Below are 27657 nucleotides of genomic sequence, written 5' to 3'. Positions count from 1 at the left end.
CACCATGTTATGCTGGGGATGGCACAAAACCAAGCGGTCGATTACCGTACAGCCAGGAAACAAGTTTAATGATGCAGCCCTTTCCGGAATTTTATGATCAATTTCCGGATTGAAGTATATGAGGCGTGAATCGGATATGACTGGCGTGAGATGGCACTGAATGCGGGAAGGTTTTACGTGTCTTTTAAGCGCGCTGTGGAAAAAAAAATACACAGCCCACCTCCAAACCATGTTCAGGTAGGAGAATAAAGTGGAGAACAATATAGGAAGACAGCAAATATGAAAATATTCGGAGGGGTTTACTGAGCATTTATTTATCATATTTTTTACCATTCATGAACTGCAGGAATATAGCGATTGGAAGCAAAACACAAATCCAGCAAAGCAGCTGTTTGAACTGTCGCTAGATAGTGAAACCATCAGCGAACACTGCTGCTCGATGTGTCCCATTGATGATGGATTAATGAGCTGCTAAATAAATTGGTGCGACACTCATGGCCTGGATGCTGTGGTATAAAAAACAACATGGCACAGAGCGTATGAGCGGGCGAACCATAATTAAGAGGGTAAACGGTGCACACGAGCTAATGAGGTGTAAGAAATCCCGTGAAAGAAGTTGTGCAGCACCACGCTAACCATGCGAAATGGAGGCGCGGAGTATTGTTTTTTTTTTGCTGGTAAATGAGGTTGGAAACTTATAGACGAGAAATTATATTTGAAATTCTCTTTTCGCATGTTTGGGAGAGAGAGTTTTCCTTTAAATTGTATTAAACTTCAAATTGTGTAAATAGAAGGAATCCCCTTTGAAACCTTTAGGCACTTTGCTTTGCTTCGCTCGTTTATCAAAAATAAACGGAACCAAGTATAAAGACGTATCGGTTCTGCAAATAATCACAATAAATAGATTTCGAAATTATTTCCCAGCGCGTAACGTGCATTTCCATTCCACAGTCAAAACAACCATCCATCGGAAGTTTATTTGAAATATTAATGTAAACAAGATCTCTTTATTGAAGTTCAGACGCTAACATAAAGCATTTCTTGTTAAAGATTTTCTATTCTTCCACCCTTTTCCATCTCGCGGGAGGCATTGAAAATACCTGCAGAATGAAAAAAAACCCCTAAAAGTGCGACCAAAAATCTAAACGTTTTCAAGTGCCGCAAACAATTTGCTCATTGTTTCTGTTCCTCCCTCCCATGCACTGTGGCACACTGTGTGGATAAATATTGTGGTACCAGCGCCGCTACAACAATGAAAAAAAAGCCGAAGGGAAAGTATCAAAAGCCTCCACCGCCTTGCCGTGTTGTTCGCAATGTTTTTTTCTCGCTTTTTTCCGCGCCCACAGGCGAACGAAAGCAAACGAAGTTGAAACCAACCAACCAAACCACTTCGAAAAGCCAAACAAACAATCGGATCGCCATCGCTTCTAAGAACAATGGAGCCAACACGGCGGCGGCCGTGGCGCTGCCCCCAGGACCAACCAGGACGTAGCTAGCTAACGATACTTCCGAACAGCTTCCTACAACGAACCGTTGGCAATGGTGAGTAAACACTAAAAAAGCAAGCTGGCAAACTCGTTCCTGAACAGGCGCGCAATAGAAACTGTTTGGCCTGTGTGTCTGCCTGTGTTCCTTTTCATTTTTTTCTCAATATCTGTAAAACCGAACGGAAAGCCGACGGTGGTTGGTATTTTTACTGTAAACTGTTTGCTCTTTTTATGTGCTACCAGGTATGCTACTGCTTTTTACCCCAGCACTGGGCATATTAGCGCAAAGACTAAAACACAGCAAAGCAGAGCTGATGGCACAGTAGCAATTAACGTAAATCGATTTAAACACTTGACAATCGTTTACGTGACCGTCCAGTACGAGATGCGGGCAAGCCGCACGAGCTATTAATTGCTCGTTATCAGACAAATTAAACTGCCACGAAAAGGATGTAGACGAGCGTCGCAAATGGATTTGCGGAAGATGTAGTGCGAGCAACGAATGTTATTTTCAATTTATTGCGAGCATGAGTGAAATGAATGTGTTTGTGAAAAGTGTAAAGTGCAGTTATATAGAGCTGTTTTACAATGAACAACAACAAAGCGCCTAAAGTTATACATGTCCAGTCACAAAAGCTCACTTTTAACTTCTATCGATTCATTTGCGAGATGTTTCAGTGTTGTAGACTTTAACAATTTTGTAGATTTTCAAACCCTTTGCCACTAGTAGTTCTACTAACAGCATCGCCAAGCTGCAACAACCGACGGTGCCATAGCCCAGAAACAACATCTTCAAGCTGGCCAGCTCTATATCTGCCCAACGGTTCTTCTTCTGCTTCGGTTGCCGATTCCAGAAGCCCACCAGTTGACGGTACGGTTTGTGCAGCAGTCCAGTCGTGCGCGCCATAATGAAGCTGCCATTAATGATATCGAACCGTCAATGAAATCGCAAGCAAACCAATCAAATCAACAACTCACAACTGCTTCACCTGCTCCACGTGCTTGAACGCGCCACTGTACGGCAGGGCGAGCCAGTTGACTACGACCTTCCTTTCGATCGGTATGATATCGCACATCCTTTCCAGCAGCTTGGCATCGTGAAATATCTGGTTCATCGTGGCATCGCTGGCCAGGATGACGACGAAATTGTTTCGATCGCAAAGATAATCGGCCAGCTTTTCCGGATCCTTTCCCTGCACCAAGCGCTGACAGTCGTGATCGAACCGCTTCTGATGCGTACTACCCCTTACCAAGGCAGGAATGTGCCTGGCCAACCTACTCAACGTCGGTATGCACACCTTGTACTCCGGATGCTTGGCTAGATCCTTCAAGTTGTGCACCGGCAGCTCCGATCTGGGAATGGACAGCTGTGCTACCAGGAACGTGGCCAGGGCACAGCTGAAGATCTGCAGCACGATTCCTAGCAGCAGTTGCAACGTACGGTTCGGCACGTGTTCGCTGGGGTGCGGGTAGGCCCGGGCACCGCTGAGCAGTTCGTACACAAACAGCAGGTGTCGAACCGGGGCATGCTTACGCATCAAAAGCGCATTCAGCAGTACGATAAACAGCGCCAAACCAACCAGCGCACAGCGCAGATTGCGAGCGAAGATGTCGATGAAGTAGGTGTCCGAGTGATGGGTATGGTTCAAGGGTAGGTAAAGATTTTGGCTACAAATATAACACAGCATTAGAAAGTGTTTAAACAGGGTCATGTACACTCGTTTCTCCTACTCCATTTTTGCGAACAACAGTTTGTTCGCAGTGCTGTTCTCGATCGACTCAACCACCATGCCTATATCGATTTCTCCCTTATCCAGTGCGCTGTAAATGTTTTCAGCATTCGTATAATTCCGAAAATGTATGCTACATTAGACAGGGGTAAAAAACAATGATAACAAATGCAGATCGATCGCGGATCTCGTTTTCAAGCACATACTTTATCTTCAAATACACTTGCATCAACTGAAATATCCACATCAGCACAGAATGCTCGGGTCTTTCAATCACTAGCTTCTGCAGGAAGATGAAAGTTTCAATCGGATACCTTGTCTTGTGCCAACAGCTACCAAAACCTTACTTACACCCAACGTCAAATTTGAACCGAACAGTTGCTCGTCGTTGTCCATAGAGCGATTATGTTTCAATACTTGCACAATAGTCTTAAGCTGAGCATCGTATCGGAACACATCAGCAGCACCAATTCTGTCGAGGTGATGTAATGGAAAATTCATCTCCACAATGACCAAAACAGAAATACTTCTGAGAAACACACTACTGACTGCCACACAGCAAATGCGAAGGGAACTTAAATGGGGAACGTTTTATACTGCGCTGTAACTAAACATTACATTATTACAATATCCTGCGACACGTTTAATGTGGCCAGTAAAATCACTCAATTATATACAACTTTTAATACCCTGCAATCAAAAGTCTAAGCCTGTACATGTTAATTAAACTAATACCATCAAGTTCCAGGCAATCAATTGAAGTGCCTCTCGTAAATGCAATTACTCTACTAAAATTCAATTACAATATTGCTCCAGTAACATTGTAACGATGCATGGAGAATCCAGTTTCCATTCAGGAACATTGGAACATTCGCAAAAACTTTACACATCGAGCACATGATTTTAAAAATGCATGTTCCACATTGACTTCCCCCATCTGTCAGCATCGTTTTGTGTAGATTTTCATTCCCATCATAAATATGAACAGAGCTTCTGAGAACGTGTTGTTATGTTCCAGTCAAACCGTCCGTTTGACTGGCATTCTACCCTTTTTACCGCCCGGCAGTATGCAAAAATCAAACGACATGCAAGGCCAACGTAAACGAAAGTAAAAGTAGTATCGCTTCTACATTTACTTTCCTCCTCCCCCCACCCACTTCTACAATGTATATTTTCCACACGAATTGCAACACGGAACCAAAGGACGGAGCGAACTGCCAAAGGACCAAAAGACAGGCAAACGGTCGCTCGATGGTGTCCGCCTCGGCACTGCGCATGTTCCCGCGTCGGAAAAGCATTTTTATGGCCAATGTTACCTTGGAAAGTCCGCACCGCAACAAAACGCGACAAAGCGTCTTTCAAAGGCTGATAGAATCGACCCAAACAGGCCACAGGACTTGTGAGGTAGTGCTGATGGCAGTTAACCACGTCCTCCGCACAAAGGATTGGCCGCCGATAGCTATTGATGATTTTGCAAAGATATTGGGTATATTGGAGTCTAAAAATATCGTTCCAATATTAGGCAGACAGAAGTTGGCGAAAAGGTGAAATGATGACAATCGATTGGATGTAACCACCAGGAACACTCTCAGGATCATCAAAGAGTAAAAGGATACACATAATACTTGGACAAGTAAACTCCAAATTTGGCTCAAACTCCAAACTCCATGCCGTTGCACAACTTTGCCGCAACAATTTACAATAACTGAACAGAAAGCTCCCACACGAGACGACTACTCACAAGCCCAAGAATGATAAGAATTGCCATCACGTTTATCGGATATCGCTTTGAAGTGTTCCGGGTAAGATAATTCATTTGTGCGAATAGACTTTACTTCCGGGACGCCGCTGCCGCGCACGGACGGAAACTCAGTAGCTCCGAGAAAAACCATCTCCCTAATGAACGAAGAAGCGCGGGTCGCGATACGAGCTTGAAAGCATCTCCCGGAAGCAGCCGGGAAAATTCTTTCAGCTGCGTAAAAATTGCGTCCCATGTTTTTCTTTCGACGGGAAAACAGCCTCCCCTCCCGAGCACGGCTTGCGTTCTTCGAAAACGTGCGCCAATCATGGTCCGGCGGATACCTACCGGTCCGTTGGGGGGAGAGTTGAAGCGCGTTTGTTTTTCCTTTCTTTTGTGACCGGTGTTTTCCTTCGAGTTGAAAAAGCTAAAACACCTGTGTTTTGTCTCACCTGCCGCCTGCTGTACGTGCACTAATGAAATTGTTTCCCGATTGCCACAAGGAAACGGGAATTTTCATCAACGTCGCAGGCTCGGCCAAAGCATTGCAAGGATGTACGCCGAAGTAATAAAGCGGTCGGATGAAACGCTGCTGAACTCTTGGCAAAGTGAGTTCCGTGTTAAGAATATGGAGAAGAAGAACAAAAAAACTCCACAAAATCGCAACTCCCCACTGGAATCGTTATCGTGCGAAGAAGTTTCGAATTAGTGCCGTGTGGATCGCTTGCGGGGAATTTTCGGTTCATATTTTCACTCCACGTTACAGCGAGTCGTTAATGCGAGGGGAGAAGAAAGTAAAGCCCGATGACAGGACGTTTATCAAATTCATTGCCATGTTTGGCTTATGTGCCGGAATTGGCAAGCGTTAGAAAATGCCGTCTTAAAGTGGTGATGCCGATATACCGAAAGGGGATGGCCAAGAAGAGCAACAACAGCAGCAGCAGTAGCAGATGTCGTCTACCGAAATAAAAAGGGGTCGATGTTTAGCGACAGGGGCAAACCTGTAGCAATGCCGGAATGTTACCCTTTTTTATCCTGGGAGGCGGAATAGACCGGAACCTCCTCAATACTTTCGGCATGCCTGCAGTGCGCCACCGCGTGCAGAGCACTCATCCGCACCCAGCACATATGCTGCCGGATTGTATGAAATATGATTGATATTGAATTAAACCATGGTGGTCTTCGGGAGGAGGTGAGTTTGCTGCCAGGGCGTCTACTGTGTGTGCTGTACCATTTGATGTCATCTACAATCGCCAGAACCAGAAGCTCACGCACACACCCGCCCCATTTCAATCGGGCTGAAAGCCGCCATGAAAATGGGGGATGTTTTTTGCGCACCGGGAAGCGTCGGTTCCATCCTCCAAAAATGTGCGGTTGGACACAAGGTTTTTTCCCCCATGTCGGCGTGCAAAATGAATAACCATAGTGTGGCGAGCCCCTGCGAGAAGGTGTTGGGAAGGATGTCCTTTTTTTTGTTCCTCTCGCTAGCCTGCACCGGAAACTTTGCACCCTCACAGATAGACACCTTTCTGTCACTGGCAGACCAGCCACTATATTTCGTGCGACCCTATCGAGCACTTTTATGACACTACCTTCTGTATGTGTGTGTCGGACCAAATCCTCTCCCACTGGTCAAAGGGATAATTTATTTAATTATATATCGTTGGTGTGTAATCTAATGAATCAAGCGAATTTCTAACGCAGGGTTTTGCGAAACACCACATCGATACAAGGCGGAACAACTACGAGAATCGAGATGAATGTTCACAACGCTCATGGTTGGAGGTGAAACCAGCACGGTTTCGAAATATTTTCACGTCAAACAGTGGCACCATACGGTCCAGGGAGGAAAATCCTCCGTACGAGATTGGAATAATAATGATTGGACTCGAAGAGATGGGTTAGAAAAATAGCGACATGTGTTAGACGTGCTGCCTCTTGAAGAATACAAACTTTAAAAACGTGTGACCGGAAAATAGGACAAATGTAATAATGTAACAATCTGTTGTTTGCCCTCTGGTGGTGCAATGTGATATTGCAAGTGCAAAGAATAACATACATTTACTGAAAATATTTCGATACCTCCCCTCATGAAGCTCATTTTGCCTTATTTTTATGATACACAGTTTAAAGAACGCCATATATAAATATCGTTTGCTTCGGATATCACCCCCACTGTACGAATTCTGCAGGATAATTCCACAACCGTTTGCTCCACAATTAGCATACTTCCAAAATATAATTTACTATCACATATCACCCTTCCTGGGGCAGCTATCCAAATCGTTTGTATAGTATGGGCCAGCCACACCTTAAATATCTCTCTCATTCGCTCTCTATCCCACTCCTTGCATAAACAATTCGAATTTATGCGTTTGACTGTTGGAAAGCGAAAGGACTCCATTGCACAACCAACCAACAAATCGACGATACTATCGTAGCACTTTTTCGGTTGACTGTATTTGTATGTCGGCATCGGCGATAAGGTTTAAACGCAATGGAGGAGATGGCGGCTTATAAAAACGGGGAGCTCAACTGTCGTTTGCCCTAGCAGCTCAAAAAATTGATTGCACCCAGGACAAAACCCTTTTTATTCTGGTAGCTCCCTCGCAAACACCGATCCGCGTTGCGTTACAACAGGAGCGCAGTGGTGGTAATCGATGTTCAACAATAGGAGGTTATAATTTTTCATTCGCAGAAGCACTCAGCTAAAGAGAGAAAGACTGCGTGTGTTTGTGTTGGAGTGTGTCTGTGCTCCAGGTACACCTTTGTTCATGGTGGTTCGAGGGATGGTAAAAGTAATTACCCTTTCATTAGGAGCGATGGTACAGGACGGGCCATGGGCAATTGTACTGGTGCGATTTATGTAGCTAATGTGCCTGACAGGTTGGCAAGTTACACAGACCGTCATGGCTAATGTTGACAGTAAATCAAGTTGTTGTTTTTTTCTCGTCTGCTGTTTCTTTGATTTCATTTACTGTGAAAGTTGAGGTAAAATATTTTCTAAACTTATTCTAATGCGATCAATAAAGGGTATAAAGTAAAGTTTAGAACCTAAAGACACACTTTGTTGTTTGGAGTAAAAAAAATAACAAAAAATAACACAACTCTACAAAACGCCTGAAACTATGCAATTTGCATATCAAAATTGCCTTGACGAGATGATTCACCGCTCAAAATGAATCTCTAGTTCCGACGTGAAAGTCCGTACACCCGTCGAAAAAAGGTCAACATTCGTCATGAAACTTTAAAATGGATTCATTAGCATCTGCAAACCTTTCCCAATGTCCATTGCACGGACGCAAGAAAAATTCTCAGTCGCTGTTGCTAGACATCCACAATTGCACAAAGAAATTGTTCATCCACAATTTTAACTTCTTTACTTTTTCATTCAGCACCGACCCGGCTAGGATTGGTCAAATTTCCACGGTCTTTTCATCTAGCACACGGGCACTAATCCGAGCCGGCGGACAGCAGCGGACACACGGTGCGACACACTGGCAAACACGTTGAACGTTCCTCGAAGACAAAACAAAAAACCATTCGCCTTCAATTTGCACCGCAAACGTTGGCTCGAAATTGAATTTCTTTGTAGCAATGAAATCCAATCCAATCTCTTCCTTTCCAAGCAGCACTCGAGCGGTTCGTCGTTTCTCATTTGTTTCCTTTCCCTGTACCGTTCCAAGTCTTTAAGGATCAAACGACGTTGGCAGCAACGGTGTGCAGCAGGAACACGAGAGAAACGGAGACATCAGTTTCGTCCTTGAGCAAACTTCTTACAAGATACAACTAAATCCGAGTAAAAGGAAGAAAGCACCCATCCTGTATGTATCTGCAGTCATGATATTACGAAACACCGGCACGGGTTCTTCCTCCCTCCCCTTTATTCAGCTGCGTGTAAAGGACTCCCGCGTGGGGAAGGTCTCTCGGGTGGTTAGGCACACCGAGGCTAAAAGACTTCCTCACGCAAACACAAACATACCAGGGCAAAACTGGTGGAAAACAAAAACATCGGCCCTCGAACCGCTTGATGTCGTTTCCCATCAAGGATCGTGGCGGCCGCCAGAGCCCTTTAGGGGGTTTTACACACTGTACAACGAAACGGCATGCGGGAAAAAAGAAACTGAAGCGATAGACGCACTCCACCCAACAGTTCCTGTCCTTGGATCCACATTCTTAGACCTTTTGCGAAGTTTTGCTGCGAAGACGACCGTTTGATGTCGTTGGCAGACTAAACAAATGCCCTCCGGGTGATGGTTAGCTATCAAGGCCCAACGATTTGGCAAACAGACGCCACCGAACGCAACACGGTTCGTTTGCTGGATGGTGACAGGTACCGGCACCACCGTTTCTGCGGTTTGCTCGAGCATGACGGTTTCGGAGCAGGCGGTCTAACGCGCAGCCATCCTTGCCGACCCGCCAACAGAGGCCTACAGCCGTCAAGTACCTTATAATGTCTCCAATTTATTTTTCATACTCCGTCTTCAAATCGGGCGGAAAACGGAATGTAGAGACCGCTAGGAGGCGGCAGCTTCCAATAGCAAACTCTCGAAGCTGCGAAATCGAACGCCAATTCCAATCGCGACCCAAAACCGGTGTAAGAAGCGTCTTTAAACACCGGTGCGTCTACTCGGTACAAAGTAAAAACACAAACATTAGACAGTACCAACGTGTTTTTTAAAGGGGAAAACGGTTTAATAAGAAACGCTAAGCTCTTCTTCTCGGGAAATCTCCGCAAAGTGGTACGAATCACTACAGCGCGAGCGAACGTTTTTCGCTGTAATTATGTGGGGAAAGGAATTTATCCTGCAATTGATGGACATATTTATGAGAAGTTTGCTGCCTTTTCGTACAGAATCCCGGGTGGCCAAAGGGAGGGAAAACTTTTTGAGCCTCAATTATTAAACATTCCAACGTGAAGTTTGTAGGATTTTTGAAGGGGAGAGTGGATGTTTTCCGCTGTCTGTCAGGATGGCTTATTTGTTCTTTGTTTCTTTGATACTCTCATTTTTACTTCCAATTTACTTCCAAGTGGCAAATGGTTTGGGTTGTCATAAAAGTTTTGAGATTTTTCTTAGTTCCATTCCTTTACCTTTACAAACTTTGAATCGTAAATAAATCCGAGCTAGAAACTGAACACTGGCTCTGAAATAAATTATTAGTCGTCGCAAGTCTGACACCATTCCTCCTCACAACCAATTGGAGATAGGCAAGATTGTAAAGACCAAAACAACAACTTCCTTGGAAACTCATCCACCACGGTGGCAAGTGATGCACTTTCTACGCGCCTCTTCAATATCGAAGAGATCTTAAGAAGTTGGGGGAAAAAAAACTTTGCACATTCGCTGTCGGATCGCATCTTGTAAGCCGAAGGCATTAAAAATCGATCGATAATGATACACACCGTGGATGGAGAAGGTAAAGAATTGCAAAGCAAAAGTAAGCCCCGTACTGTCAGCAGGGTATTTGCACAATTGCCAGGAGAGCTGGCGACCGTACAAAGGATGAAGGTTTTAGTGTCAATCTTCTACTTTTTTCCGGAAGTTCTAAATCTCTGACCAGGGCTGGGACGGACTGTGAGTTCTCACACCGGTTCGATGTACATAGCATTGGTGGCCGTTACATTCCCAGGCATTCATCCCCGAATTCGAGGGATTATCTTCCTGTCTGTCTCCAATATCAGAGCTTAAGTTTCCGAAAAAGTCGCTACCGCGAACCGGTTTCGTGCAATGAAATCTCGCTCGACACGGTTGAGTACTTCTCCAGGAAAACCTACTTTTCCCGAGAGTTTGTTTTCGTACTTCATTTCCGCCGACCGCGTCAAAGCCCGTGGTTGCAAAACTCCCCCCTGTTCTGATAGGTTCCAGAGAAGCGCAAACACACATTTTCACTAGGCTCGATGTAATGTTATTGAAAAGTTTCCGGAAACACTTCTCAGCTCGCTGTGCAGCTACGTACGTACAACCTTTACGTGGTAGTACAGCTTCGAGCCACGACGTGAACCGGATTTTCCATTACATGTGAAAAGCTTACCACATAACCCGCTCACACTTGTCACATCGTTCTCGGGCTCGATTCTCGCCCGTACGCCGTGCAGTGTAGATAAAACTACACCTTCGTCTGCATGTTTTGCTGGCACATGGAGCATGTTACTTTAGTTACTACAGCCAACTTCTCGGAATTCATTCGCTCCACCCGGCGTGCAGAGGAGCGACGGGGATTTATAGATTGAGTGTTTCATTATTTATCCATTGCGCATTTCAAATCCCTAAGCAGGGCAAGCAACTCCCTTCACCTAGGGGTTCTGCAAAAAAGCCCTACCGGTTTGATTCACTTCAATGTAGCAACACCTGCATCATCCCATCCTTGGGGGGAAAAGCGCAAAGCGAACAGTCTCCTACTACAGTACGGAAAGGTGGCCTCTGAATACACTCGATTTTCATTGTACAGTTCACCAGCGCGGCGCTGAACCTGAACTCCCGAAAGTGGGACGATTGAGGTACGAAATTTGCGATTGCATGTTTGGTGACAATTTCGATTACCGGCTTTTTGTTGCTACGTACTCACTTCAGGCTTAGACGTGGGAGAAGTCGGTGCCGATTGCGAGCAGTACCTCCAGCAGAAGAAAAGCGACAGAATTATTTAAGGTTAAACACATCGAGCTGGTTTCGTCTCCACGTGGCAACGGAGGTATGATGGAGGTTTTGCCAAGTACCCAAAATCATCCCTGTACGACTGGTTAACATGCGAAGGAAACAACAAACAGCAGCAACTTCTTCCCCCAAGAAAACGGAACGAGTGTGGGTGGTCTACCCGTGTCTATTCACAACCTTTTGCAGAAAATTTCAAGCATCCCGGTCCTAGTAACTGAACCCGAACCCGGGGAAGGATTTATCGAATTACGGCCTACGCAGAGGGGAAGACGGAAGCGTTCTTTCTTCCTTTTTTGCGGTAAAATAGGTCGATGAACTTTGTCGCCATCTTTGTTTAGGTTGTGCACAATAAAACTCACCCGAGGTTTAGCCGAGGGGAGCAAACAAGCAAACGAGCCAGAATAGGACTGAAGAATACAAGCACACACACGCACACACACAACCACCGGCTGAAGAGGAACGATAAGTCCTTCTATTGCCGGTGCTAGATACTAATGGAGAGGAAGTCGAGTCCTCTGGTAAATAATTTCAAGAGATAGGCAGCAAGGTTGAGTGAAAGTTGACTCGTAAGCCTAATTGAGTACACACAATCAGCGTCATGTTGCTGCTATGTGTGTGTGTTTAACATACTTTTCACTGCCTAATATGTGGAGGCGTTACGAAAGCTTCCGTTTTGGGGCATCAACGTCCATCACTTAATTATTAATCATACCACACATTATATCCACACGAAAGAAAGTTGCACAAGGTAATGAAATTCAGACAAAAAAAACTTTGCGGAGAGGTAGTTAGGGATAAGGTTATTTTAATTACAAAAGGAATAACTTATTACGTCCGGACTAATACACTCAATCTTTATACTAATTAAAGTGTATTTAATTTCTGATAGATGGCGTTAGCCGTAGCATAGTTGTTAGTGTTTCGGACAGATGCTAAAATGACCATAGACATCGGTGCCAATAGGTTTAAGAAGATGGAACTAATAAACCACCACACAGTGGTGACCTTTAAAAGATCACCATCAAGTGGATTCTAATTAGAATAATCCGTCTTGTTCTTGAAAATAAGCCCAGCACTCCCATATATCATTAGCGCTACACTGCACCAACAGGGAACGCTGACGCACTATAATCAACAAGGCTCGGTCTCAGCGCTTCTAATCAATCTTTACCTCTGCCATAAAACCACACGTTGACGTTGAGTAATGAAATACAACCACTCTTGCCCAGTACAGTAAACAAAAAAATTGTAGAATCAAACAGCAATTAGCAGTTGTGCAGTGCACTGTTTTAAAGAATGGAGATGTTGGGGGCAAGAAAAGAATCCACCAAAACCGCAAAAAACCCGTACAGTCGAGTAGTGCTGCTCACAAGCATAGAGCACGCTCTCGTAATCGAACACACAGCAACAAGCACGTCTCGTACCCGGGGCTTAAAGTGGATCAAGCGTGACAGTCGGTGGTAGCGCGCATCATCTTCAGACCACTGCCAAAAATTCTGACATTGATGTACGACACAGCGTAGCGCTCAGCTCGTTTGCATTAATAAGATGTCTACACAACAATAAACGAATATGTCACACCATCAATTACGGGGGCCCAGTTTCGCGTCAGTCGCCAACTTCATCCACGCGGGGACGTCTAGCAGCTTAGGACGTCTTTCCAGGTGGGACGTTTGGCTGATCAACGATTTTTCATCCACTGGCTGGCAGTGAACCAAGCGTTGGCAGCTTAACAGACCCACCGCAGACCGGCCAGAGTTGATCGATTTCGCATCTAGCTCTGCTCGGGGTGCAGGAAAACGTAAAATGATGAGACTTGGTCTCGTTATGTAGAGATGGAGAGAGAGAGAAAGATGGAATGAATGGTTGCTCACGTCATATCATAATTAGGTGCCCATGTAAATGATACTTGATAGGACACGCCGGTACAGTCAACTGCAATGGGAACGGACAGCAAACGGGCGGCCACGATTCAATGCTAACCACTCGACCGTAAAGCCAACGTAAATCCACCTGGATGGATTCGGTTATTCTATGTTAAGATATCCGGCCAATTCACCGCGTAGCTTTCTTCCCGTTTAAATAATCAAATTTCAATCTACCTCAAGCAGATTACGTCTGTTCCCGAATAGAACCGACTCGTGTTATCGTAAAATTGGCTACCGGCGTAGCAATCTCCTCGTTCCTTCGTGGGCTAGAATACATAATATTATTTAATTCAAACTCTCACCCCTTTAAACATCCATCCCCCTTTTCCGCGCAAAGGAACACATCCCACCGTCGAACAATTACCGTAGCATTGGCTTAATTAAAAACACGAATTCTGCCGACACCGGTCGTTGGCCGTGCACAGTACACCTTCACCAAAACGTTCCAACACTGTGCGAACGTTGTGCTAGCGGGATGAAATTTCTCCCCAGAACCTTCGATTGATACACCGATTGAGCCACAGACACAGCTCTATCGCCTTTCGCTCGTCCGACTAGATTGTTCGCCATTAATTGCTAATTCGACTAATTGATTAGAGCTGCTGCTGTACGCGTTTTGTCCGTTCGCGAGAGCGATGATTGGCAGCCGAAAATTGTACCATCCTCCAATACCGTCCAGCGATGCGCCGTCTGTGCAACAGCGTCCACGTCGACAAATGGTGACAATCTTGTGTGTCCACGGTAGACATTGGCACGAAATTGCACTGCAACTGCACACGGTTGCAGTTTTACCATGTCGTTTTTTTTTGTTTAACCGTCATTTAGAACCATCGAAAACGAAATCTATCCCTTGAATGAGTAGATTGAACGTTCAGAAGATTATTCTAAAACTCAGTATAACATTGAGGTCCTCATGGACAAATCTTACTCATTCAAAATGACAACATTGTATTGCGCCTTCTACATTCAAGGGTTAACTGCCTTACCCCAACATCCTGATATTCTTTTCCTGTGGTTATGGTAGTAGTCACAAATGCCACAAGAAGACGCTCTGGGCGTTTCAAATCCAAAAACACGCTAAATATCGTTATTTTATACTCCACCAAAACCGATCCACCATACCCGACACCATGAGCCGCGGACGAACAACTGACTCGCAAACTTGTTAATCTCTTTCCGAAACACACCGGAGCACCATACCCGTCGTCCCGCAAGGCGCAGTGCAACGGCCTCCTAGTTATCCCTGTTGTCGTATCATCCCGCTGTCACACCCGCTGATGTACCTTGTCCAGGGCGTGCCAAAGCAAATTAAGTTGCATAATTAATTAGCTCGCCTTAGCGCCAGCTGTCAGCAAATTCTTCCACCCCGCGGCATTTTAGCTTCGAGGTAGTGTTGGGGGTGTTGGATCCTTTTTTTTCGCTGGGGATGAGTTTATGCTTTTCTTTGTCAATTTACGGTCCCACCAGAAGGTCCAGCTTCTTTCCACCGGTCCAAGATTTTGCGAGCTTAAGCAAATTACTTTACCTTCACTGGGCACCACCGTCTACGTCACGTTTATGGGCCGAAATTTGGACTCACCTTGAGATGAGTGCAAATTTTATGCAAAACACCACTAAAGAAAACGACCTCACTCGTTTACCCGCGTGCCCCATTGCTTTCCCGGCCACCATTCATTCACCAGGTCCGTAAGCCGTAAATCGTCCAAATGATTCGCGCCCATCAAAAGCCCCACAGAGCGGGCCACTTCCTTTCAGCGGCCCAATCAACGCATACCCTTCCCTAAAACGGCAACGACGAGCTCATCACCATCGTTCATACGAGTGACAGAACACACACACACACACACAACCACTTCTGGAAGATCAAGAGGGATGAGTATGCAAAAGGCGACGACCACTTGCATCGCGCATCATAAAACAATCATTTCGCAAAGTGGCCCACAAACCTAGGCCACCATCCGCACTCATACGGGTTGGCGATGGTTGCTGATGGCGATGAATTCCATTTAGCGCAACGAGCCAAATGATGACAGCGAATGCACAGATCTCGACTGATGAAAATAATGCGCCGTAAGCTTCGCATCGCGCCACAAGAGCACAAAACCCCCCGGACGGACAGCTGCACAGTGCGCCAATTTTGCATTCCAAAATGGATCTTCTCGGTGTGTCCCGGAGAAGATTAGGTAAATTATGTCCGCCAACCCTGGCCGGCGGCTTGTGTAGGAGGACTCTCAACTTCAGGTCGCTTAAAACTTCGACCAAACCAAGCTCGCTAATGATGATTTGGAAGGAAGCGAGAGGAGCGTTAAAATTATGCAAATAGAGCGTAGAACGTGATCTAAACGTGAAACAGTTTGAAGACTGAGGGCTGAAGGTTAGCTTACTTGCCAGTCGCCACACCAAAAGGTGAATATTATGCGCGCTGTAAATTATTTATTCTCTTTACCCATGCCATAATTGAAATATTTCACCTAGCTGGTGGGGTAAGAACAACCGAGTTTCATATTGCTTGAAAAGTTGGACACAAACGCCAAATTCATTCGAACCCAACCAAATTGCCTTTTCCCAACATCTTCCACCAACACACGCATTGCCGACTTAATATTCATTCCATTCCGTTCTCCGTACAGTATGCTTCGAATAAAATATAATTTCTTTTTGCCCTTCAGCCACTCGGCACTAAATGTCAAGGCAGCAAATAATAAAGCCCACAATCTGAGGCTCTGCTTCGGGAAACGCCCGCATGTGCTTCAAGACGCACACGGCACCCGTTTTACTGTCCCACGAGGGGAGCCGAAACTACGTGAAGAAAAACACACACACAAGCTTGGCAGAAGCTGTGAAGACTAAATAACAAAGAACAAAATCTTCCGCAGAAGCTAAACCTGGGCAAAATGAGCGAACGGGGGCGCTTGGGATAAGATAAGACAGGCGGCGGCTGCCGGTGAGCAAGACAAAAAAAGGGAACATCTTCATACCGGTGGCTCCAGCCGGTAGGGCTACGCGGCAAAACTCCACCGGACCACAATATATTAAGTCAGTTGTTCATGGTTCAGAAGGGACACTGTGGAGTGTGCGGTGTGGAGTTCGTTTTGCATGCACAAAAAAAGGCAGCAGAAGACGAGCAGCAAGAAAAACAATCTTCCACGATCCGTTTCGTTGGCAATTTGGGTTATGGGTGGAAACGATGTGGAACGAAAAGCGACCGAGAATCCAGAACACGGGGGAATAGAGGACCCACTCCAAACAAAGCGCCTAGAACCTAGAGCAGAACGTTTTATAATAATTGAAACGCTTCACTTCGCGATATCGTTGTAGCGCGCGAGGCATAATTGTAAGATTCTGTCGAAAAAAACTGACGAACTTCGAATTGATTCCACACAAAAGAAGACGCAGGTTCGCCCGCAAAGACGTTTGCGACTGTGCGGCAGGCGGAACTGATGGATTGGGGCATCAGCGTCCGACAGCCGGCATGGAGACAAAAACCATCAACCAAGAATGTATCTCAATCAATCTCCCTCTCCGTTCCCGGTGGTCCTCTAGAATACATCGGTATCCGAAACACGAACTAACCCCAAAAACCAATGGACCTGAACGAGGTATTCGCTAGGCCCCTCTCACTCCAGTGTCTTTGAGATGTTGTCTTTGAATTCAGGGGTTTTCGCATCGTATGATACAAAAATTCGCTCAATCGTAAAGCGTTTGGAGTGAGAAAAGGTAAGGTCAATCCAATCCAAAGGGATGAATTAAATCGTTGCTTTGGAGGAGAAGCTGTGCCATTGGCGGCTGGGGGGTTGTTTTCACAAACAACGAAAAAGAAAACCCTTAATTAATGGAAGAATCTAGGAAGAATTCGGGTCATGTTTGTTTTAGCATTTTAAATGCTGTAAGGACTTAACGAACTCCGCCGAATCTGGGTCTTGTGTAGTAAATTCGTAGCACACAAAAGTAAGATTTGGATCATGGAATCATTGCCCGATAAGGCAATGAGCATGTATCTCACAACTCCTACCGTACATCAGATTTAACTGCCAAAACGCTTACTGTCGTAAAAACATGGTTCAAATGATGCCACCTGCAACCATTTCACCCATTATCCCCAATGGCTCTATCTCGCTCACGTCAGCAAAATGGCACTGCTGGCGTGCCACTTAGCACGCTAAAACTACCGTCACTACGCCATTACACACATATACCAACACAGAACACAAAACGACTTACCGGTAGTTGAGTGCATTCCGGATGTTGTACTCCCGGAAGGAGCCATTGCGCATCGACCGCTCCAGCTCGAACCGATCCAGCTGCGATACCCGCTTCCGCACGCTGTCACACTCACCGCCCCGGCGGCCCTTCGGTTTTTCCTGCTTTTTTCGCTGCTGCCTCAGCTCAACCATCTCCCCACCGACCGGCACACTATCACCGATCGGGAGATTATATTCCACCTCATCGCCATTATCGCGAAACTCACTCTCCCCATTAGCACTGGCAGCATCATCACCACTGCCACCGGTCGTACCGTGCGCCTCACTAACACTTGCACCGCCCGCCACTATCCCATCCCCTGCAACACGCGCCCCCACTAGCTCGGACACCGACGGACCGGAAAATCCATATCCTTCTGCGGCGGCTCCGGCCCCAGCTGTCAGCTGTGGCGCACTGGCACCGTCCAGCGGCTGGCTTGCCGTACGATCCGCCTCCCACCGCTCGGCCGAGTCCCACCCGTCGGTCAGGTTCGTGTCCGTATCGTTGGTGAGCAGTGTAATTTCCATCGAGTTGAAGAATCCGCCCGCCGGTGGGCTGGAAGTGCTGCTGGCCGCGTCCGGCACGCGGTGGGTGTTTCCCACGCTGCCGGAGTCGGTCGCCGGAAGCGATTGTCTTCGGTAGCGAGCAGCTACCTCGTACCCGCCCCGCTCTTCGCCCCCATCGTCCCCGTCCGCGTCGTCGTCGCTGGTGAGCCGGCGCAGATACCGCACTATCAGGTGCTCGAGCGTAGCCCGCAGCGAGCTGCGCTTGTCTTTGGCCAGCGAGCGGGAGGCGACCAGCGTGGCCCCTTCGCGCCGGTTCGTACCGCCCGCTGTCAGCTCGCGCGTACCGGGTTCGCCGTCCTCGGGCGCTTCCTGCTCCTGCTCCCGCTCGTGGTTGCGCCGCAGTGTGGCGAGGAAGCGCCTTCCGGCTTCCGTTTCCTCCAGGATCAGCTTGTCCACCTTCTGGGAGGCGAACGGATGGGCAACGCTGTGAAAGAAAGAAGAAGGAAATGTGGTTAGCATACAAATGGAATCCGTTGCGAAAGGTGCTTTTGATTGTGGAGGGTATTTCCTTGAACAATATTTAAAACAATCTAGAAAAAGAACTTGAAGGAATGCAATCCAATAAATTAATTTATTTTAAGGCATTTTGGGGCTAAAAGAATCTTAAATATTAAAAAAAAATGTTTCTTAACTCAAAACAGTTCCAACACCTCCGACATACACCTAACATTACCTCCCCAACTGTGGTATGTTAGCAAACTAGCTTGGCATGGCAAAAAAGTGGGGTTTTTTCCTACACAAACACAGACTACAGCCATTCGAGCCACAGCGTCAAACAAAAGGCGTCCGGTAAAAGAAAGTGCGAACAAGAATTGGACATATGTCGCAAACGATTTGGCCATTTTCCGCCCCGTTTTCCTCCCGCTTTTTCTTTTCTAAATTATGTTTCCAATGCGCTCAAGGAAAGAAAGAGAGACAGAGAGAGAGAGAGAGAGAGAGAGAGAGAGAGAGAGAGAGAGAGAGATAGAGAAGGAAGAAAAAAGTGGAACAGCCAAGAAACGAAAAAGTTAAATAAAGTTGCCACCCAATGTCATTGTGATCCCGATTGTCTCCCGGGGGTAGGGAAGACATTCACACACACACACACACACACACATACACACTTTCGCTCTCGCAGCCTTCAGGCCACTTGACGATCCTTTCAGCGGAACCTGCCACCACTACTAACTGTCGCGCTCGTCTAGAGCTTGTTTTTTGTGCTGACTGCTGAACATTTTCAAATACATCCCGCAGTCCACCACCTCCCCCAGCGGATTCCAGCTGTCACACAGTCGCGTATGGGTGGCAACATTTTGTGAAAACTGTCCAACGACCCACCCCTCTCCCCCGGGGGGAACTTTCAAGCGGAGTTTCCCACGGAACTTCGCACGAGCGGGATGGACGCAGCGACGACGTTCGCTCTACAGCAGAACAGGACACTGGGGTGATAATGTCCTGCTTTAATGTGTTGCCTTTGCAAAGACACGGGAAACGACAGCAGCGGGAACGAACAGAAGGCACAAGTCAAGTGCACTTGGAATCTCCAGCTCCAACTGTCCCCGGGTCCGCGGTGAAATTGCGTAAGCTGATGCAGTGTCCGGCCACGCTGGCGAAGGAAGCGCCATGTTTGCAGGCTTGTTTTTGTCTCAACTTTAAATACCGTTCCCCTCTGGCTGGCGGAAAAACAGGGAATGTTGAGCTGCAAGAACAGTTTAAGTAATAAGATGAGATTATAACATTGCAGCTTTCTGACTTGCGTGTTTGTTTCAGTGCTTTCTATTTAACGATAAAGCCCTGTCGAGTGTAGCACCCAATAACAATTTGCCGGGATGTAATTTTCATCACGTTCGTCTCATTTCTCGTTCGTAACAGCACAGCTTAATCGTGGGCGTAATTGATTTTATTTTGTAATGTTGCTAGCTTCTTCTCGGCCCAACTCTGAAAATGAGACACTTTTTATCCTAATTGATACCCCCAAACTTTGACTCTTTTTCCACGCCGTTTTCTATGAAAGTTCTCATCATAACTCTGCTCATATCAGTGCCACCTAGTCAGCAGCAGCCCTCCGGCCGGCCGGCCCAAACAGACTACAAAATATCGTACACACAGTTTTAACACATTGTTTCACTACTCGTTGCTCTCCAACAGCGCCCGCCCTCCGAAAGGTGTACAAAATGAAGGGAGAACCAGGAAAATCATTAAAGTGACAAAATTAATCACTGTCCCCTGTCGCTGGCCAACTCCAACCCCCCAAACACCATGTTTGTCGCAAAGCAAAACTTAGCTCATTTGTGTGGTGCGGTGTGCGCCCCCCCGGTTACATTGCAACGCTTAATGAACAACTTTATCTCAAACTGTGCTGTACTGTGGTGCTGCAACTTTTATCGCAGAGGCCTGTAGAACCCTGTCCTGTTTGTGAGCTTGTGGGAAGGGGATCGGGTCAGGATGAAGCATAATTTTATGATTTTATTATTTGCTGCTGCCGGTACCTTCCGTGTGGCAAAAAAGCACGCCACCTTAGTTATGATGATGATGATGATGATGATAATAATAATGATGAAGTTACTTTTGCCATTCCCGCGTACGTAACAGACCCAATGGGTTGGTTGGGACCACTTCCCTCTCCCAAACACAGAATGAAACTAACGCTTCACGTGTACCGTCATTTATAACATCCGACGTGCTTGTGTACGCGCGCGGGTACGGACATGGCAAACAACCGGAAGAACGAAGAACAACATCAACTCGGCGATCCCTTTGTATTCGTTTAGTCATTTCCACACACTTTTTTTTCTCTCTCTCTCTCTCTCTCTCTCTCTCTTGCACCCTGCCAGATTTTGCCTGTTTTTTACGTACGTATGTACGTTCCTTCCTGCCAAACCGCAGTCAATACACCTTCGGTCGTCAATTAGCAAACGGAGCAACCAAAAAAACAGTAGCCAAAAAAGGAGAAAGCAAAAGGAGAGCACGTCGGAGGACGGCGTTACCGCACGGAAAGCCGAAAACAATCAAATGAGTAATTAATTTATTCCACCATAAGCCAAACCGAGAGGCCCTGGCCGGACCGGGAAGGTGACTTTCCCAATCCAATGGACCGTTATCCCATCGGCATGGAGAGAAAAAAAACAACGCGAACACGCGTTCGGTCTGGACCAAGTTTGTGTTTTCGAGGTTCGTCCTGCAAAACATCCGCGGGAAAACTTTGCGGTCAAAAGTTACTTCTGCTCACTCCGAGTTCCGAGCAGCGGTCGTTTTTACTTCATTTTAAGGTCGGATTTGCTCGGCTTTAGAAAGCATGACGTGTCTACTAACACATCCCCCCAAGGATTGTGATGCTCGCCCGCGCGCGAACTTTACTTGAATGTGCGTCAGCTGGGCAATATTCGTGTGCAAACTTCCCCTGTTCCCTAGCGGTGGGTTTGAACTTCATAAACTAGGTCATAGTACACAAGCTCTGGCACAGTGCAGCGGGATGTACGGCCACTTAGCGCTTAGCATCACCTCTCCTTTAGCCCACAAACAACGAAACGTAACGTAAAATGTGTGGTGGACCAAATTTAGGATCTTCGCCCCGTGATGTTCCCGGAAAGCAAAGTCTCAACCAGGGAAAAAGACCAACTGGAGGAAGGAATCGTACGTACCACGTTTCCCTCACGTAACGCATTTAGCTCGTTTCGGCGGCGGCAGGAAAGGCACCTGCGTTTATAAAGGTACGGCGTGCGGCATTAGACACTAAAGACCATCATTTTACGAAACAAACCTAATATGCACGGCGGAGCAGCGCTTTGCCTATTCGCGCCTTCATGTAACGCCAGTGGAAAAGCGCACGTGTGCCGTGAACAATCTCTACTCGGCATTCCGGGTGTGCGATCAGGGAGTGGTTTGTGGAGTCAGGCTGGCTGGGTGTCTTCATCCCAGCGCGGAAGGGACCATATCTTACGACTCCCTTTTCATTGGACGTACGTGATTTGAATAGAGCCCGCGCGCCTTTGACGGGCTCGGTTTTTGTGCCGAGAAATAACCACCGGGATTTATACCCCAAACCCCAAGTGTAGAACAGCGCAAAGGGGGTTTGGGAAAACAAAACACCAACCGCGGCCTTCTTTTCGATGGGTTTTTCTTACTGCTCACGAACGCCAGCAGTTACCGCGCGCATCCAGAAGGGGCTGTCACAGGCACAAAGAATGCCGGCACATCCGTCCAAATCGTCACCAAACCGGGGCACGTTCATGTGTGGGCTTTCGTTAACAAACATCAACATCACTCCAGTTTGCATGAGCGAGCTTTCGACGCCTTCGGTCCTCGGGGAGCTTTGCCGGAGCGGGATGCGAGTTTCGGTGATAACAAAGAGACACTATTAACATTCCATACGGTATGTCGACACACACGCACGCACACAGATACCCTCGATGCATGAATATAATCATTGGAGTGAGTTGCATAAGCGGCCACAATCAAAATACACCCAGAGAAAAATTCAACCGGGGAAAAATAGAACCCAAAGGTACGAATAGTGAGCAAGAAAAACGGCATCGAACGGGGCATGTATCGATGAATCGAAAAGAGCCTTAAAAGTATCTTATAGAGCTTAGGTTGCTAAAGCCAACACCAAACAGTGTCGTACAAACAACAACACAACAGAATAAAAGGTATTAGAACGTATATAATGGCATGAGATACGGGCAAACTGATTACATTAAACTCTTCATTTCAAACCACCTTCACGTGCTGTTAGAGCTGACACATCTGAACATGACACCAACAGGCTGGCCGTAATACAGGATCTTTTGTTTGTTATTTCAATATCTTTGTGTTCCACAACTAACTGAAACATAAATTCTTCAAAGATGTATAGAAGTTTTACTTTTACAACTTCTTTCCAGTTCCTCAATTTCCTATCCATTCGATAAAATGGTTTGCCAATATATGGCTTAATTATTCCCGACTAACACAATTACCCCAACCATACCACAACTCATGCGAAATCTCCCATCCTCTAGACGTAAAGTTTCAACTTGAATTCTATTTATTTCAATTAAACTTTCCCCAACGACTGCTGTCAGACATTACTGTTATGCTGCTTTACAGTCAAAAGTTGCAGTTGCCTCTGTACCACCATCTCAGCTTCAGACTCCTCAGTCCCAGATCGCAACAAGAACAAGTGGAAGTGGCCCGGGCAGTAATTACGCTTGCAAAAGAATCAACTAATATGAAGCACATTTCCTCGAGAGCAACACTCGAGGTGCCTGCCTTTCTTCCATTCGGTTCACAGCGTCGGAGACGTGGGTTTGGATCAACACAAGAAAAAGTGCGTCCCCATCAATTAGTCAGAGCGCTGGGTGGCTGTAACGGTGGAGCACCCTGGTGGGAAAATGGGTCGTCCAACCAACGGCGTGATAAACCTTTATAGCAACCATTACCCGCAAGGCTATCAGGCAACGGTCCCCGATGGTACCAACACATCAGGCCTCCGACAAACTTACCCAACTACACCTGGGACTGGGTGTCACGCGGTCCTTCCGTTCAGATGTAAGCTCACCAGAAAAAAAAACACGTCGACGCAAATCTCATTTGAGGCAGGAAAAGCGTAATAAAAGAACAAGTTCAAATTAAGAAAAACTGGAAAACTTTGGCCTCGGAAGCAATTTTGCAGGGGCCCTGTCTCCACAAAGCGGCGCAGACAGGAAAGAAAGGCAGGAAGATAAATGACAAACGAACGCGACCGAAGACGCGAGAGCGACACAGTGTTGCGACAAAACACGAGACGAGAACAAGTGTCAGCGTTGTCAGCGAGTGGGAGGATGCAGGCCGAGATTCCGGTGTCTTCTTCTCCGTTGGCAATGTTTCGTCGCTCCCGCCAATCTCGTCGCGCAACCGGGTCAAGGTCTTGAGCGTCGGTGGCGAGAGCATCGGGGCATTGGAGCGCCGCATAGAACCGCGAAAGAGAGTTGGAGCGACCACAGTGAAACCTCGAGCAGAGGTAATGACGCGACTGACAGGGAAATATGTTTTCCTTTCCTTCTGTTAATGCACACACCCAGTTGGGCACAGTGCGCGGGTATACTGCGGTTACCGTACGGCGTCTATTTTACTGTTTGTTTGTTTGCTATATTTGAGAAAGCTACAAATTGAAGCGGAAGGTATTGTGAATGTTTTCTGAAGACATTCTGTGGATGGCTCTGACAGTCTGCACACTCTAATAAATTTAACTTTTCTATAATTTAGATAGCTTCTTCGTAGCTACGCCAGAGTTTTTGGTATCAGGAGTACTACAATAGCATTAGCATGAATAGCATTTTCAACCACTTCAAGAGGCAAACATGAAAATGGCAAAAGAATTGAGTATTATCATACTTCAAATATCACTAATGGGAAATTGCCGGAGGTCTCCTGATACGTCAGAGACAACAAAATGTTGCCAACCACAAGTTGGCATTAAACTTTGACTTTTGGTCCCACAGGATTTTACAGGAATTGTGGTTTTCTTCCGTATTCTGAAATCCTCGGACTGGGACAGCTACAACTCTAATACATTATCTAATAATCCCTAAGGCTAGGCTTATGACACGAGCAGATCTTTACGCTGAAATGGAGAAAGCCTTACAGAATTCCAACGAGAAAAGCAAAATTACTTTTAATTTCCCCGGAATCACTTTGCGAGCTCAAACATGCATCCAGTACATGTGATTTACCAGGAATTGTGTATAAATAAACACGTTTGAATTGAAAAACACTACGTATATGAACACAATGTAATCTACAGCAATGTTTCTGTTGCTCGTATCCTTGTCACGGCACCAAGAATAGCACCACCATCTTGCCTGTCGCGTTCTTCAATGTCTCTACCGTTGCATGAAAAGCAACATTTTAACCAGCATTGCTATATTTAGTACACACTCGAACATAAAACACCTGTACGGCTGTGTGCTGACCTAGGAAATGTTTCTACTGCTACACTTGTGAGGGGAAAAAGTAGAAAGCACAGCAACAAAAAAAACATTGCTTACCTGTGTTCGTCCATGTAGACGCAGTTCTCGGTACGCTGCTCCATGCACCGGGGAGTGAACCGTGCCTCCAGGATCGCTATTTTCGACTCGAGATTCCCACACGTCAGCCGTATTTCGGTGTCATAGCAGCCCCATTCCTCGATTACTTCTGTTCGATTGACGGCAGGCGTCGGTCAGCGTCGGATCCGGGTGTTCACAGGCAGGCCCAGCACAGCACGGCAAATGGAACGAAAAAGCACGAAATAGTGTTAGAATTGAAAATGTGTACAAAATTACGCCATTTCGAACCACGGTTTCGAAATCCAAATCCAATCAACATCCGCTTTGGTCAGTAACAACCCCACACCCAACCCTAGTCGTGTCTTCAGGACAGGAAAAGGTTAACTATTTTAGCTCTCTAAAGTGGAACAGCTCCTTCCTTTCGTGTTGTTGTTGCTGCTGTTTCTGTTTAAGCTCAATTCACATTTCTATTCGTAGACAAAGTTTCACAGGCCGCAAGGGATACGGCAGACAGCTTGCAGCGGTTCGCTTACCTTGGTTGCCTACGGGGAGTCCCTTTTCCAATGCCGGTGACTTCATAATTACACCCAAGCTATCGGGTCACAAAACCGCGTCCCCAAAGGGGATTCCCCTAACAAAAGGGTCAATCAGGCAGAGGGGTCAGGTCGGGTTGGGAATTGCAAACTATTCAAGGCTCTATTAATATCCCTTTAAAACGAAAGGTCAAAGCCGTAGTACGCAATTGCTATTTGTTAAGACGTACAGGACGAAACGATGTAGTAAACGTAACAAATAATGGATTAAATGTTACTAAAAGACATGAATATATCGATTATTGATGAAACCAGTCCAACGTAATATCAATTTCAAAAACATAAACGAAATTTTGCAACAAAACTGTCGTAAAAATCCATACTAAAAAATAATAATATTCTTTTACCGAAATATCAATTTTGGTATTTAAATAAACACATAAAACCCGCATTCAAGCTCGTCCTTCATAAACAAACACCTTTCTCTCGCTCTCATTACCAAAAACACACAGACACACATAACCGTATCTGCAGGACATGTTTTGTTATTGTTTATGCTTTCCTCTTTAAAATTCCATTCAAACAACTCAGGACATAATAAATACGATTTACGATTATTCCCACGCCAGAAACAAGATTACACCATTTCCTCCTCCGTAAAACCGCCGGGCGTAAACATTAATCCGCTCGCCCTGAACTCCCTTCGAATCCCTGAAATTCCCTAGAGTGTCCCCCGAACGAGGCCTGCCTGATATCCATAAACCCCCCGTCGTTTGAGCTGGTCCCGCTGTTGGTGTGTGCGTGTGTGCTTGATAATATTTGCACAGTCCTAAACTTGAGTCCCTGCATCCACTTCATCGTCACCGACACCGAAAGCGTCACCCTCAGTGAGAGAAAGAGAGCGATCGCCCCCGTATCCGTTCCGTTTTTGGATAACAACATTCTCCTCCCTCTCGGTGGAGATTGGTGAACCCCTTAAACAATTGTTATCCTCCACGCGGTAACCGAAATAAAATGTCCCTCTCCTGAAGGGACCACTCTCCTCCCCAATAAGCTCAATTTGGCACGGTGAAAAAAAGGGTACAGCAGCGCCAAAACATGCCCGGCTGGATGTTAATGGGACCTTTTTTGGCAAGGTCTTTTTCCCGCTGGCACGGTGCGCACGGTTCCGAGACGGTTCTGGGTGAGTGATCACTTCCTTCCATCCCCTTCCGACCCGGTGCTACATACACCGTCGTCCCTTGTGCAGGACACAACTGAAGGACATGAAGGATATGATTACCCCTCTCTCTAGGAAACGTCAACAAGAACAAGGCGTGATAAAAGTCGGTACCCCCTTCATCCAGCGGGCTGCTCTCCGGTACCAAAAAGTGATGAAGAGTTTTATTTGTGCACGGTCGCAAGGACCTTCTTCTCCGCTTCACTCTCTCTCCCTCTCCCCTGACAGTGGTGAAAGCAATTCGCCCAAGAAATACGGTCAATTTTATTGCATTGCTCGGCAGGGCAGGGACTGGCTGAGTAGGTGGTTTCGGGATCGGTTAAGGTGCGAATTTAGTAGCAATTGAGCGAAACTGAACCCGGCTCGCAACCACAACAACAGCAGCATGGGCTTTAAATCACCTCCCCACTACGCATTCCATTACGATTGATGGTTTATTAGACCCGATACATCGGCGCTAATTGCATTGCAGATCCTGCTGACCTATTAACCGGAGAGCTAATTGACCGCATCATTTGTCGGTTCGTGGTAAAGCCTCGGAATTCCTGAAGGAAGACTTTCAAGCAAGTGTATTT

The 27657-nt window shown here is 46.3% G+C and overlaps 1 protein-coding gene and 1 pseudogene across 2 annotated transcripts in view; both read right to left on the bottom strand.

Moving 5' to 3' along the window:
* Positions 1–27657, bottom strand: part of LOC1277792 (uncharacterized) — a 69984-nt gene that overhangs the window by 40588 nt on the left and 1739 nt on the right. For both annotated transcript variants that reach the window (XM_061654242.1, XM_061654241.1), the window contains exons 2-3: positions 25331–25478; positions 17758–18768 (exon numbers count right to left, since the gene is read on the bottom strand). In XM_061654242.1, the coding sequence (XP_061510226.1) occupies positions 17758–18768; positions 25331–25478 (1159 nt within the window). The remainder of the gene's footprint in view (positions 1–17757; positions 18769–25330; positions 25479–27657) is intronic.
* LOC133393725 (uncharacterized) lies at positions 1570–3342 on the bottom strand (annotated as a pseudogene).

This window comes from Anopheles gambiae, chromosome 3, assembly GCF_943734735.2.
Source record: "Anopheles gambiae chromosome 3, idAnoGambNW_F1_1, whole genome shotgun sequence".
Taxonomy (NCBI): domain Eukaryota; kingdom Metazoa; phylum Arthropoda; class Insecta; order Diptera; family Culicidae; genus Anopheles; species Anopheles gambiae.
The sequence above is the reverse complement of the archived record's forward strand: the minus strand, read 5'-3'. Positions and strand labels throughout refer to the sequence as shown.